This window comes from Manacus candei, unplaced genomic scaffold, assembly GCF_025592945.1.
Source record: "Manacus candei isolate 608988 ecotype Guabito, Panama unplaced genomic scaffold, ASM2559294v1 h1tg000041l, whole genome shotgun sequence".
Taxonomy (NCBI): domain Eukaryota; kingdom Metazoa; phylum Chordata; class Aves; order Passeriformes; family Pipridae; genus Manacus; species Manacus candei.
In genome coordinates, this window is record NW_026138089.1 from 7,938,159 (window position 1) to 7,950,599 (window position 12,441).

Consider the following 12,441-nt stretch of genomic DNA (forward strand, 5'->3'; position numbering starts at 1 on the left):
TGGCTTTAGGTCTCTAGTGGCAGACCTCCTTTTAAAACCCAAGCTGTGTTTTCTTAAACATTTTATCCTTTAAAGTGTTGCACGTGCATTTTGGGTTGCTTGAGCTCGCTTCCTTTCTGCTTGGTTGGATTTTCTTTTGCTTCTTTTTTCCCATTGCGCTTGCTAGTCAGAGAAAGAATTTAGATTTTCCATGTACATACATATATGCCCACTTTTGCTTTTATGCTTCTCTCACACAGTCTTTTGCCGTGGGTGAGCGGAACTTAGTCGGCAAAGAAAGCAAACAGAGAGAACAGACCCATCACCCCCCGCCCCTTGAAAGAGCAGAGGGCATGTGGAATAAATCAAAATGCGAAGCATAATAACAAGGTCCCATGGGAAAAGGAGCCTTGTGATTGTGTGCCGGCGTGCACTCCTCTTAGAGACGGCGGCCGGGGGGCTCACCCCACAACGGCCAGGGGGCTCCTTTCTTTCTCGCTTGCATCTCCCCTCCCGATGTCACCAATTCATTCACCACCCAGAGAATTGATTAGCGTTTGTTGGGAGCCTTGGGAGACGGGGAAAGAGGGGGAGAGCAGAGGGCAGGAGGAAGGGGGCGCAAGCGGGTGATGCTGGTCCCCACGGTGTGGCGAGGCGAAGCGCAGTTGGGCGCAGGATGGCTATTTTATAGCTGGGGACCGTGGTGACGTATAGCTGAGCGCTCGCTGGCACAGCTCCTCGTGGACCAGTCAGCGGAGCGAAATTGAAGCTGACAAGACTTTTCTGGCATTTTGGAAAGGACTGTAATCTACTGTAGGGGAGAACAGAGCCGCTCAATCACCGCCGCTGTAAATAGGAGACGGAAGGGAGTGAGAAAGGAGGCGAAGAGAAAAAGTGCTTGCTGGGGGGGGAGGGGGGGGCGGCATTTTTGGTGGATGGTATGAAGCCAGCCATGGAAACTGCAGCGGAGGAAAATGCAGAACAAAGCCAAGAGAAAAAAGGTACCCAGGGGTCTAACAATAGCCTGTTTAAATCTTTTCATTCAGGGGGCTTAAAGAGGTTTAGGCCAGTTTTGTCACTTTTTCAAATAGCTCTTAAACAATCATTACTGCATCTTCGGGCTTTCAGCCGTCCTTTCCTGCATGGCTTGACAACAAATTAATAGAGCAGCAATCTTTCTGTCTGCGTCTGTATTTGCTCTGAATCTGTCCTAACCCTACCTGAAATGATGCTTGCAAAAGAAGTCTTGTTATTGCTGTATCTTTGAGGGATTTTGGTAAATTTGGTTTACAGAAGTAGCGTGTGCCTGTGTGTTGCATGTTGTTTTCAGAGCCATAATCTGGTGTTTTCATCGAGACTAGCCATGTAGCAAGGCTTTGCAATGCAATGTGGGAGACCTAGGTTATAACAACATATAATAAATTATAATGTCACACAACCTTCATGTAGTGAACTTGATGCCAAATGCTACTCTTATTTTTAAATTCCTTTTCTATGGTGTCATCTGGCAAATTTCACTTTTGTAGAGATCTGCCTGTACTATGATAATGGGGAAAAATGCAATGAGTTTTTCAACATTAGATTTCAGGATGTGTTAATCACTGAGAATTGCTGCTTAATAGAAAGAACAATTCCATAGTAGTGGTTCTGTGGTAGGGAGATGGCAGCCCAGAAAGAGAGGTGCTTCATCCATGCCAGCCTTACAGGTGATTCTGTTTGGTCTGGAGTGCTGAACTTCAGAGGGTAAATTCAACTAGCAAAGGCTGTTTTATTTCTATGTCATGTAATTTATGTCACATATGTGTTCCTCCTCAATGTAGCAGACTACTGTACAGATCATAGCAGTACTTTTTTTTGCTAAATGATACAGCAGTAATAAAATTATTTAAATTTCCACTACCTTTTTGCATGAATCATAGTATACTTTTTAACTTGTCGTGTATCATTTATAAGCAATCTGAGTATCTCGTCTGGGTATCTCATAGGCTTAGGCAGCTGATACACAACTAATACATTTCTGCAAACAGAATTCTTTCATTGAGTGTTAAACAGTTCAGATATGAACATGATAAATCGTGGTGCTGTCCAGTGCCAGATTTTGTTTTCCTACTTTGAATTTGGTTCCTGCTACACGCTTCCTATAATTCAAAACGAGCTTCAGTTTCAAGTAAATGAAATTTGTCAAGTGATTAGATATAGTACTCCATAATCCCTTAGGGATTTCACAAAAGGAGGTCCACTGATGAGAGATTAAACTCTGAAAGCCATTAGTGTATGGGGACAATAACCCACCTCACTGCAGATTTTGAGTAATTAATGTACAAAATGGCCTGAATAGCTTGACTGTAAAACCACCTTGAACTGATAGATCATTCTTTAAAAATGACAGCAATTTTTTGTTCTCATTGATGATCTTCCTTTAAACTAATGGAACTCATGTTACAATAAACACCAAAGAAAATTATCTGTATGCATTAGCAGTTGTGCAAAACAAAATGTGTTGCTGAGTGTGTTTATGATGAGTTTATGGTTTCCCTTTTGTTTTGGTAAGGGTGAAAGCACAACAAGTAGAACAGTAAATATGCTACGAAGTCAAGGTGGTTGATCTGTTTTTTTCATCGGATGCAAGCAGGGGAGCCTCCTCTCCTAACGTTACCACCGTTTCCTAGTTTTTTCTATGATAATTTTATACTTTGGATTCGTTATATAGGTATGTGTATGTAGCACTCCTAGGCTTTGTTCTTGCCAATTCTCTGATTTCTTAAAGCAACACATGGTCTCTCACATTATGCTCTGTATTTCTATTCATTTAAATTCCCAATATGTTTCACAGCAAATTAAAATGCAGAAATCTGAAACACTCCTACTCCTAGTTTCTATAGAAAAATAAATAGCCCAAAATCCCTGCAAAGTTACTGCCATGAAGAGGTCAGGTAGGAGGTATATTTGGTTTTGAGAGGCAGATTTTCCAAAGTGCTAAGTCTATTGAGCCTGGTTGGGTTTTTGATAGGTTCAATGGGCATCAGGTACCTCTGAAATGGCAAGATTTTTCTAAAGGGCTCTTTCACCAGCAGCTCCCATGAAGCAAAATGAGCTTTTTCTCTATGTAAAGAAACTTGCAGGAAAATGTTGCTGCTTCATTTTGGGTATCAAACAGAAGCTGACCACTTCAAAAATATGTCCATTTACTCTCTGGACTGGATCTCTTACTTGTTATGCCTTACACGCTTGCCAGGCTTGCAACATTTGCATCTTACTCCAGGATCCCACCGGGATTTAGTATAATGGCCATCCTTTTTGAAATGCCCTAGATCCAGTGATTGCAAGGCAGCTGCCACAGACTGAAGTGCTGTCACAGTCTTTTAACTCTTCCTTCCAGAAACAAATTGCTAAGCCTAAGAAGGTGAATCAACATCTGAAGGTGTTTGGGAGATACTGCTATTGCTAAGACTGAGCAAGGGAAGATGCTGAGCATTCTGCTTTGAGTATTCAAGTTCACACTCATTATGCTTTACCCTGCCAAGTTCTGGGGAAAGTATCTGCATTTAACTAATAGCAAATTTTACTTTTAAGCTAAGAGGGGTTTTTTTCTCTTGAACAGAATTTTAAACTGCAGGTTTCCAGGTTTTGGTTTTAGTGCAAGGACCTTCTCAATGATGTACTGCAATTTTGTGGAATAAATACTTGGAGGAAGTTGGGCTGGGACTACATGCTGTCTGTATACAGGGCTCCCCATGCTTGGGAGAACACCGGAGAGCAATGCTGCCAGAGCTCTTGGGGTGTGCAGCAAGGTCTGTTTTGAGTTTGAGCGCTTAATACAGTCATATCTGAGCAGTGGTGTCACATAGGTACTGGTTTGTGTTTCCCATCTCTGTAGCAAATATGAATGGCTTGCTGTTTTGGATTGCAGTGTAGTTGAGCCAATTCAAACCAGCTAATGTAATTTATGAATAATTGCTGATTGATAAATTAAAATGATTGGTCTTATTTAGATTTTTAAAGTTTACTAAATTGTATATGAGTTCTAGTTCTGTATTTTAATAATTATTTTCATGAATCCCTTGCCTGATTCAGGCTGCTGAATACTACCCAGCTGATGGATTCAGTGTTTATCTGACATTTGTTTCTCTGCACCCAGATGAGCGGCTGCTGCCCCAGTTTTTTTAATTGGAAATGGAACAACCCCCATGTTGATGGAGATAAGAAATAAGTCAGCTTTATGCTGTGTATCAGCAGCCCTTATCAGAGGAGAACACCATGAAAGCTGAAGCAAAATGTTTAACAGATACTTTGCAGGCTGCAGGACAGATTGGATTCATTTTAAAGATGAAGGTTTACAAATTATTACAAATGACAGGATTTATCTTGCAGGCATTAAATTAAATCAAAACGTGAGGACTGGGCAGGCAGATTTACTGAGGTAGAATAAATAAGAAAAACGAAATGCCGTTTTGCATCAACAGTGAAGGATATAGATCCTGATACACATTAACAGAGACAAGAAGTTTCCCTCTTCATTTAACTATGAGAAATATTACAAAGTTGCAAAATTCAAAAAAAAAAAAGAAAAAAATAAAATAAAATAACCCCCAACTGTGGATGACCATGGTGAATTCACCAATTACACATGGGATGGAAGAAAGTCATTATACTAGGGTGTATTTCCTTATATAAATACATATGATGTTCAAATTGCCTATGCTGTGCTGAGGAATAATGAAGACCAGTTTGAGCAGCTGTACCAAAGGTTCCTTTTAATTGGCTCTTCCCTCCTAATGTGCTCTCGATGAAAGGAGACCTCATGCTCAGTAATGGCTGTGAGCTTTATTATTTTCATGGTATATGAAGCAATGTTTCCTCTTTTAAGCTCTAAATAGACAAGTATATGCTAGTCAAAAATAGAAAGAAAATACTTCTCTTACACTATTTCTCACATCTGTACAGTTGTGTTTAAATGAAGCTGTAAAGTGGAACATGAGAAAGGAATGAAGTTGTGCAGTTTATTTCACTTTTAGTGAGGTTATTTTACACAGTGAGCTTATGGCATTTTGATGCATCACAGATAAAGGTATTTTTCATTACAGCAAATTGAAAAAAAAGTCTTTTATATGTATATATATGTTATGATCACTAACCAAAATTTCAAACATATCCCCTTAATGTTAGGCTTACACAGTGATATCAGAGCTGTCAAGCCATTCAAAGATTCTTAGTATGATGTATATTTTTCCCCCTTTTAAGCAGTTTATTGGTGTTTCAGATCCACTGAAAACAATAACTGCTCTAAGGATAAGTCTCTGAAGAATACAACTGTAGGAAGAGAGGTCCAGCCCAGGGAGAATCTGGGACACGCGATATTCTGGGGATAATAATTTGGTAGGCTTAGTGATTTAGGTTTTAATGAATAGGATTTGGTTTCTAAATAGGAGGGGGTTGAAAAAACACTCGGAGAATGTACTCATACTGGTCTGAATGACCTCATGAAAGCAGAAAACCTAGACATATGTGCCATGGGATATGGTAACGGGGGTGGGGGAAACCCAGATGGCACTGTACATGCACAATGGATTCTGCAGCAGGAGCAAAGGGACTAAAGAGGGGAGTAAAGAGGGGTAGAGGAGCCCCCTTCAGTCACTCTGATGCTTTCCCATTTTCTGGCCAGCCTTGCTCCTAATGCAGTATCCATCACCAGGCCATAAACAACCAAACAACAGCCGTCTCCTTGCTCCCATGCACTGCTTCTTCAGCTGAGACAGACGAATGTCAAAACTGTTTGTCTCCTCTAAAACCATATAATAAAGGCAGCAAGCATGAGGATGTTGGGCACTGGGAATTTTATTACAGGCGTGCAAGATGATTCATCCCAATGAATATTGAGCACCACAGCTGCCATCCGTGTGCCTTTGTGGTGTGACATGGAAATGTTGTCAGTTCTGTGGCTGCTGTGTCTGTGCAGGATTGATACAGCCTGGATCTGACAGGAGGCCTATGGCCACAGGAGCTTGGCTGTGCATGGAGGGTGCTGTAGCCTAACCAGGGAATGCAATTAGTGCAGTTAGTTCCTCATAAAGCAAAAGAAGCCATTTAAACCTGCTTCTTTTTCTAACTATTCAGGGTGCGGAGGTAAATTCCAGCTGATGCTGACTGTGTGCAGTAGTTGTTATGCCACTGAAGCCTGTGGGGCTTTTGACCTGCTGGTGGTTTTACATGAGTGGGACTGAGTGGGTCCCAGCAAAGTCACCAAGAGATATTCTTCAGCTTCAGAGGTCGTGCCAGGCATGCAGTAAGGCTACCAAACAACCATTGCTAAGTGGCTCTTTGCAGAGCAGTGGAAAAAATGAGATTCCCTATGGAATTTGAACTGCCTCCTAATGAAAGGAGCCCTGTTACTGAAAAACCAGAAATTGCTAATTAAAAAACCCAACTCGACAGAATATTTGCATTTACAGAAATGATGCTACAAATTTTGCATGCTGTCTCTATGTTTCAGGGTTTGATGTTTATACCGCAGCAGACAGGTGACTTCACCAGTGCTCCCCCCAGGCTAAGGGAGAAAGGCAGTTGCCTGCTCTGCTGCTCTGAGCAAGTGCTTTTTGTAGCTACTGCAGGAGAAATTTCCAACTGTGAGTTCAAGCGTGGTAGGATAAAATACTCTTGCTGCCAAGGGTTTGGTTGAGATACTGCTGCAGTGCAAATGAAGAAATCTTTTCTTCCTGTAAGTCTTTGCAGCTGTTTTTTTTAATTTTATTTTATTTTTAATCTGAATTTGTTACCAATTTCCAGTAAGTAGCTTCAAAAAAGCAGGGAGCAGACATTTGGGAGGCAGAGGAGAGGAGGTATGCAGTACGAGCAAAGAATTCTGTTGTTTTTCATTTTGTATCCTATTCAATTATTATGGCATTCCTTGTGATCTCACAAGCAGGATTGTTCCTCTGTAAGCAGAAGGAGATTATATCATCCTGAGTGTGCGCTGTCATTTTGGAGCAATACTTCCAACATATTTTGAGTTTTGTTATGCTCATAAGATGTGGAATTTGTCCTTCCTAAAAGAAAGGGTAAGCCATAAAAGACAGAATAATGTCTCTTATGGAAGATTTACTAGCTGATACCTGCTTGCTGGTTTGTGTGTCAGATGCAGAGAGGGGAGAATTACCAAGCCGCAGAGTATCCTTTACAGAGCCTTTGATACTAAGTTTACATCCAAAACCCGAAAGACTGTGTTACTATTGGGTGTTCATATCCTGATAAAGGAGACAAACAAATTCTTGTTTCAAATCTCTAGATCCAACATTAAGATTCAAGGCCAAGATTTTTTCTCTTCTTGACGTATGCAAATGTAGCTGTGCCAAACTCCTCATTGCACGAGCATCAAAACCACATGAGAGAGGGACCAAGTACAAGACTTTCCAAGCCCCTCACAGGCTAGAAATTCATGGGTTTTCTACTCCCGCTCCCCTTGAAATTCATCTCTAATCTAGTCTAGAGTAGATGGGATTTTCATCACCATAACCTTCGCTTCCTCCACGTGCCCAAACGCTACTGAATTGGATTTAATTTGGCCAAAAATGATGGTTGCTTTCTCAATTAGCCACTATGGAGGGGGGCTCTGGGACATTTTAAATATACATCTGTCAGTGTCACCCTGACAGCTTTGACAAGACCATAGTGGTGCCAGTGTAGGTTCAAAAGTGGTTTGATGTTTTACCAGTGGCCTCTTTTGGGGGGCTCAGAAACCCTGTGCCAATGAGTGTGCAATGAGTGTGTGAGGTGAGGTGAGGTGTGCTACTATATGTGGGATCTTGTTGCTGAGCTTCATGTGTCCTCTGAAAAGATAAGGAGAAGCATGACTGCTTTTCTTCATCATAGACCTGGAACAAGTCTGTTTTAAAACGCTTGGTCCAGATTTTTGGATGTAAGCAGAACCTAAGTGAAATAAAGCTCACAGAGTTTTATTTTTTTTAAGAAAGTAGTGGAGCAAACCTTTGTGTTTTCCCTAACTTTACAGAAAGCAATAAGCTTTTTCTTTGACAGAATTATAGTATTTTTAGAAAAAACAGGTAAAGTGGTTTTCTGTGACTCCTCCTTCCTTTACTTGTGGAGCAGAGCTTTTTGCCATGGACAAAGAGAGGGAGATCTGAGAGTGGGTGGGGGTAAGGAACAGAGTCCTTCCTTATGTGTTTTTAACTCAAAGCCTAGGAGGAGTTTTAGCTATTCAACCTTTCTTAACACGTCTGTGAGCATTTCCCTGTTGATTGTCCCTCCTAATCCCTCTCTTGGTCTATAAGGTTATGTTCTTTCAGTTCTGAAACTATAGCATATTTTTCTGGGCTCTTGTTTTTAAAGTTAAATGACTGAAAGTACTGAACTAAAGCTTGCTGGTGACACTGACTTTTTACCACCTAAAATTGGCAGTGATCACCAGACCAGAAATGGAAATTGGCAGGTACCACTGGATGTACAGGAGTTCAAGGCCACACCGGTACCATCATGTGCCAGCATTGAGAGGCAATATTAGTCCTTTGGGGATTCAAGGTAAATAAAGGGCTGGGTAAAAGGGAAATGAAGAGTTCAGAAATGGTAGTAGCATAAACTTAATGCTTTGCACTAGTCCTAACAATTTAAGATAAACATTCTTCTATTTTTCTTATTTTGTTTGTTAAGGCTGTAAGGACTCTACTTCTTTTGTATGAATACTTGACTAAATATAAATTTCATTGTTAATGCTTGAAAGCCAATAATGTGTGGTGAGGGACAGCTTCCTTTTAATTGTGCTGCCCGATTGCTTCAAAACTGTTTACAGGTGAGATGTCATAATAGGGGGTTTATACTGATGAATCTATCAGACTCATCAGCCACCAAGGCAGAAATTACACTAAAGCACATCTGACTTAGTAGTCTCCTACAATATGCTTCCTAGACAATATTCCATGGTTTTGTTTGCATTTTCCCCTTGCTGGAAGCACTAAGTGCCTATGTCAGTTTAAAGAAGGATTTCAGCTGAGGCTTTAAAAAAAGGTTTGGTGATTCCACTTGCCTGTCCTTTTGATATCTGGCTTGAGACCTCAAAAGGATCCTATTTTGTTTTCCTGAAGCTTGATTTTAAGAGTCTGGGGGGAAATTTAGTTTTGAAGCATCTCAGAAAGGCACCTAAAATCAAGCCTGTGATTGATTGCATTGGAAAATTCCAGTCTGACTGAGTGTTAGCACAGTGAGGGATATGTATGCTCAGAGATAGCATTTGCAGCTAGCTCTATCCAGCAATCCTCTTCCCTTTATGGAGCTGATTGACTGAAGCTTGCTTGACAGCTTGTTTGCTGGAGATGCCTGCCCCCGCATCAGAGACTTTAATAGCAATTGCAGGGAAATATTCACCAAAGCTTGCTGCCTCATCCTTCCCCTTTCCATTATATTTTCACACTTTTATTCCTTAGGATTCAAATGTTTATGTATTTCAAATGACTTCTCCCCCCAAAAAATACCTAAGTTGCCGAGTATGATCTCCATCTTCAATATCAATATTCATTTGGACCATATTTTATGAAAAATTACCTGGGTGACAAGACTTGGGGCTGCCAGAAGATCTTCCCACACTTCAGATCAGTGCACATAGGATATTTTAAACATGGAAGAAATGTTTCAGGAAGGAACAATAGATTATGAATGCTGCCTTCTTGGGCTGTGGAAGACATGGAAGGAGCAGGCTGGATGCCTGGTTATCAGAGTCTTGTGCCCCTTCAGCTGTCCCCAGTGATGAGACATGTCCTTATGTGCTGGCACAGATGAGGCAGGACATGTAGATGCACAGCCTTCTGTTCCAGCAGCTGGGAGTCTGGCACCTAAAATGATGCTAGAAACCCTTGTTTAGGCAACTGAACCCTATTCAGTCTGCCTTGGGAATCTTTCTGAACTAACATGCAGGTAAATGTGGTGGCTGTCATGGAGGAGTTGAAGATGAATGGGTTCTTGTTGATGGAGCGAAAAAAACCAGACCAACAAAGCCCAAAAATGTGAGTTCAAGGGAAGGTGCTTTAAATGGCTGCACTTAAAGAAATTAAAAATCTTTTAGGCAGCAATGAAGCAGCTCTGAACAGGTCTTCAGTAAAACCAACCTTCCAGTGATGGATTAACTGCTGTGAAAATATTGGTTTTTGCTTCTTTTCCTTAAACTGGAGGGAAAATGTCATCTCAGTCTCAACACAAGTCCCTGCTATAACATGCCTTCCTTCAGTACTGACCTGCAGCTCCCCGCTGCTGGGGAGCCTTGGCTGCTGTGCTGAGATAACCTCTCTCTTTCTTTGACAAGCCACATTATTTCTGGGATGCCTTTGCAGTATGGATATTTCTGCTTTCCTCCTCTGTCAGTGTCCAGATGGACACTCTTGAGAGCACCTCTGGCAGTTCTCATGGCATCCACCTCTTCTCCCAGGGTCTCCATGTACAATATGATCTCCCTTCCACAATTTCAGCTTGAGTCCAGCACTTGAGCAGCAAGAGAAGAGTCAGTGTGGGAGATTCACTGCAGTGCTGGATCCAAGATATCCCCAGAACACCTGCAAGCTTAATGAGCCTTTCAAAACGCCTAAAACAATTTTTCCCCAGGAAGCAGAGTAGCATCTTATTCTTTAGAAAGGGAAACTTTGCAATAGTTGTTTAACATGAGCTTAGCTGTAGGCACTCTTCCAGGCTGGGTGGGCGTTGTTTGCTTTATAGGAATCTTTTTATTTTTTTCCAAAATTTGCTTTCCCCAGCAGCTGGGAGGTGTTTCATCTGCTTTGTGAGAGCATAAGGGCATGTGAATGTGGAGTATCTCTCTGAAACAGCCTGCTCCCTTACCAAAGCAAGCTTAAATTTTGGAAATCGTGTGGTGAAGACTCAGCTGGGGAAGTATCTGCATGAAAGTTGTTGCAGGGCAAAGGACTTCTGCAGTTATGGTTCTGGTTTCTTACTGCTCCTCTTGTTCCATACCTGTGTAAACCCACAGTGGCGTAAACGTCTGGGAAGATCTTTGCATCTTCAGTTATCTATTAAATTGAAAATTTACCTTTTGAATTCTTAGATTTGTCAGGCTGGAATACATGCACACACAGTTTTAGTTCATAGCTCTAGGGAGAGAGAGGTTGTGTTTCTGTTTGCTTCTTTGTAGCTAGGGAGGAGTCAACTGGGGAAGCAGTCGGTAGCGGTGGCTGAAATCCAGTGTGGCAAAAGTCTTGCTCTCCTGCTGAGTGCTGAAGGCTGATGGAGAGTGAGGTGAGTTACAGCTGGCAGAAAGGTGAAGCTAAGAGTCTCAACTCCAGTCTTCCAGGTAAGATATTCATCTTTGATTAAAGTCAGCTTTAAAAATCCTGTCATCCAAGTTACAGGTTGAATCAAGGAAGTCGAAACATCCTTACAGATTTTCTCAGAACTGCAGAAGTCGCCCATGGGACTGAAATGCTTACGTGCTCTTGTGCTTCCCCCACTGAGCTTGCTTAGACCTTCAGACATTTGAATATCTTTAGCAGTCTGCCCATCAGTTCATCTCTTTTGCCTCTCTACCTCTAGTTTGTCCAAAATTACCACACTTGGGCTGGCAACCTATTGAAGCAGCAGTTCTTACATGTTGATCCTACTGAGCGTTTCTCCAAAAAGACAAAAATAGGTGAAGCAAAGGGAAGGAGGCAAGGACAAGGGCAGAAAGGAAGAAAGGTGTTCAGGCATGTTGACATGAGCAGTGAGCTGTTGATATGTCAGCTGAGAGTTACAGCCACAGTTTGGACCAGCAACTGGCCTTGCTGGTGCAATGTGTTTGAACTTTGAGCTCTGCGTGTCAATGAGCACTTCCACATGCTCAGACTGTGCTGAAGTCTCAAGGGTCATTTTGGATAATAAACTACTAGAACAAGTCTCCGGGAGGAATTATGCCAAAGCTTTTATCAATAATGCTTGATCTGTCCCTTATGTGAGAAGTCTCTTTAAATCACCAGCTTAACTTTTTGTTCTGCAGAAGTAGCTAGAGCTAAAAAATATTCCTTCTCAAGAATTCCCATGGAAACCTGTTTAAAGTAAGGCCTTTTCCAAAGTATAAATTAGGTATTTTTCTTCTGCTGTGGTTTCCACTGTTTCATAGGCCAAAAATAAAACAGAGAAGACATGAATTGAAATAAACAAAGTTCTGCCTGACCTTTGTCTAAGAGCAGTCAAGGTGGACAAGAGCAATACTCTCGTCCCACTGTCCTATGGGGCAGTGACGTTCTTCCCCTCTAGGTCTGACTGTGCTCTCACACAGCAAACACCTGGGATGGACACTTGAAATATGTATGGATGTAGTGATTCCTATTTTGTAGATTTCACTGTCTGAGAAAGATAACTTCAAAACACCTGTGAGCTTATTAGCCTGCCAGAGGCCGGGGATGATATAGATGGAGAGTGTGTGTATTTCACTAAATTTGAAGAAGGTAAACTAGATAAGGCCTGTAAAAACAC

The 12,441-nt window shown here is 41.5% G+C and overlaps 2 protein-coding genes across 10 annotated transcripts in view; one reads left to right on the forward strand and one right to left on the reverse strand.

Annotated features, from left to right (window-relative positions):
- RAB9A (RAB9A, member RAS oncogene family) overlaps positions 1–12,441 on the reverse strand; it is a 394,770-nt gene that overhangs the window by 300,549 nt on the left and 81,780 nt on the right. The gene's annotated exons all lie outside the window — the stretch shown is intronic.
- Positions 1–12,441, forward strand: part of GPM6B (glycoprotein M6B) — a 108,658-nt gene that overhangs the window by 75,177 nt on the left and 21,040 nt on the right. The window contains exons 1-2 of one of the 8 annotated variants that reach the window (XM_051794982.1): positions 607–980; positions 8,392–8,511. The exons of 4 other annotated variants lie outside the window; for them this stretch is intronic. In XM_051794982.1, the coding sequence (XP_051650942.1) occupies positions 920–980; positions 8,392–8,511 (181 nt within the window). In that variant the 5' untranslated portion in view covers positions 607–919. Of the gene's footprint in view, positions 1–606; positions 981–8,391; positions 8,512–12,441 lie in introns of those variants that run through there. 3 more of the 8 variants (XM_051794980.1, XM_051794985.1, XM_051794983.1) reach the window with 3 other exon arrangements.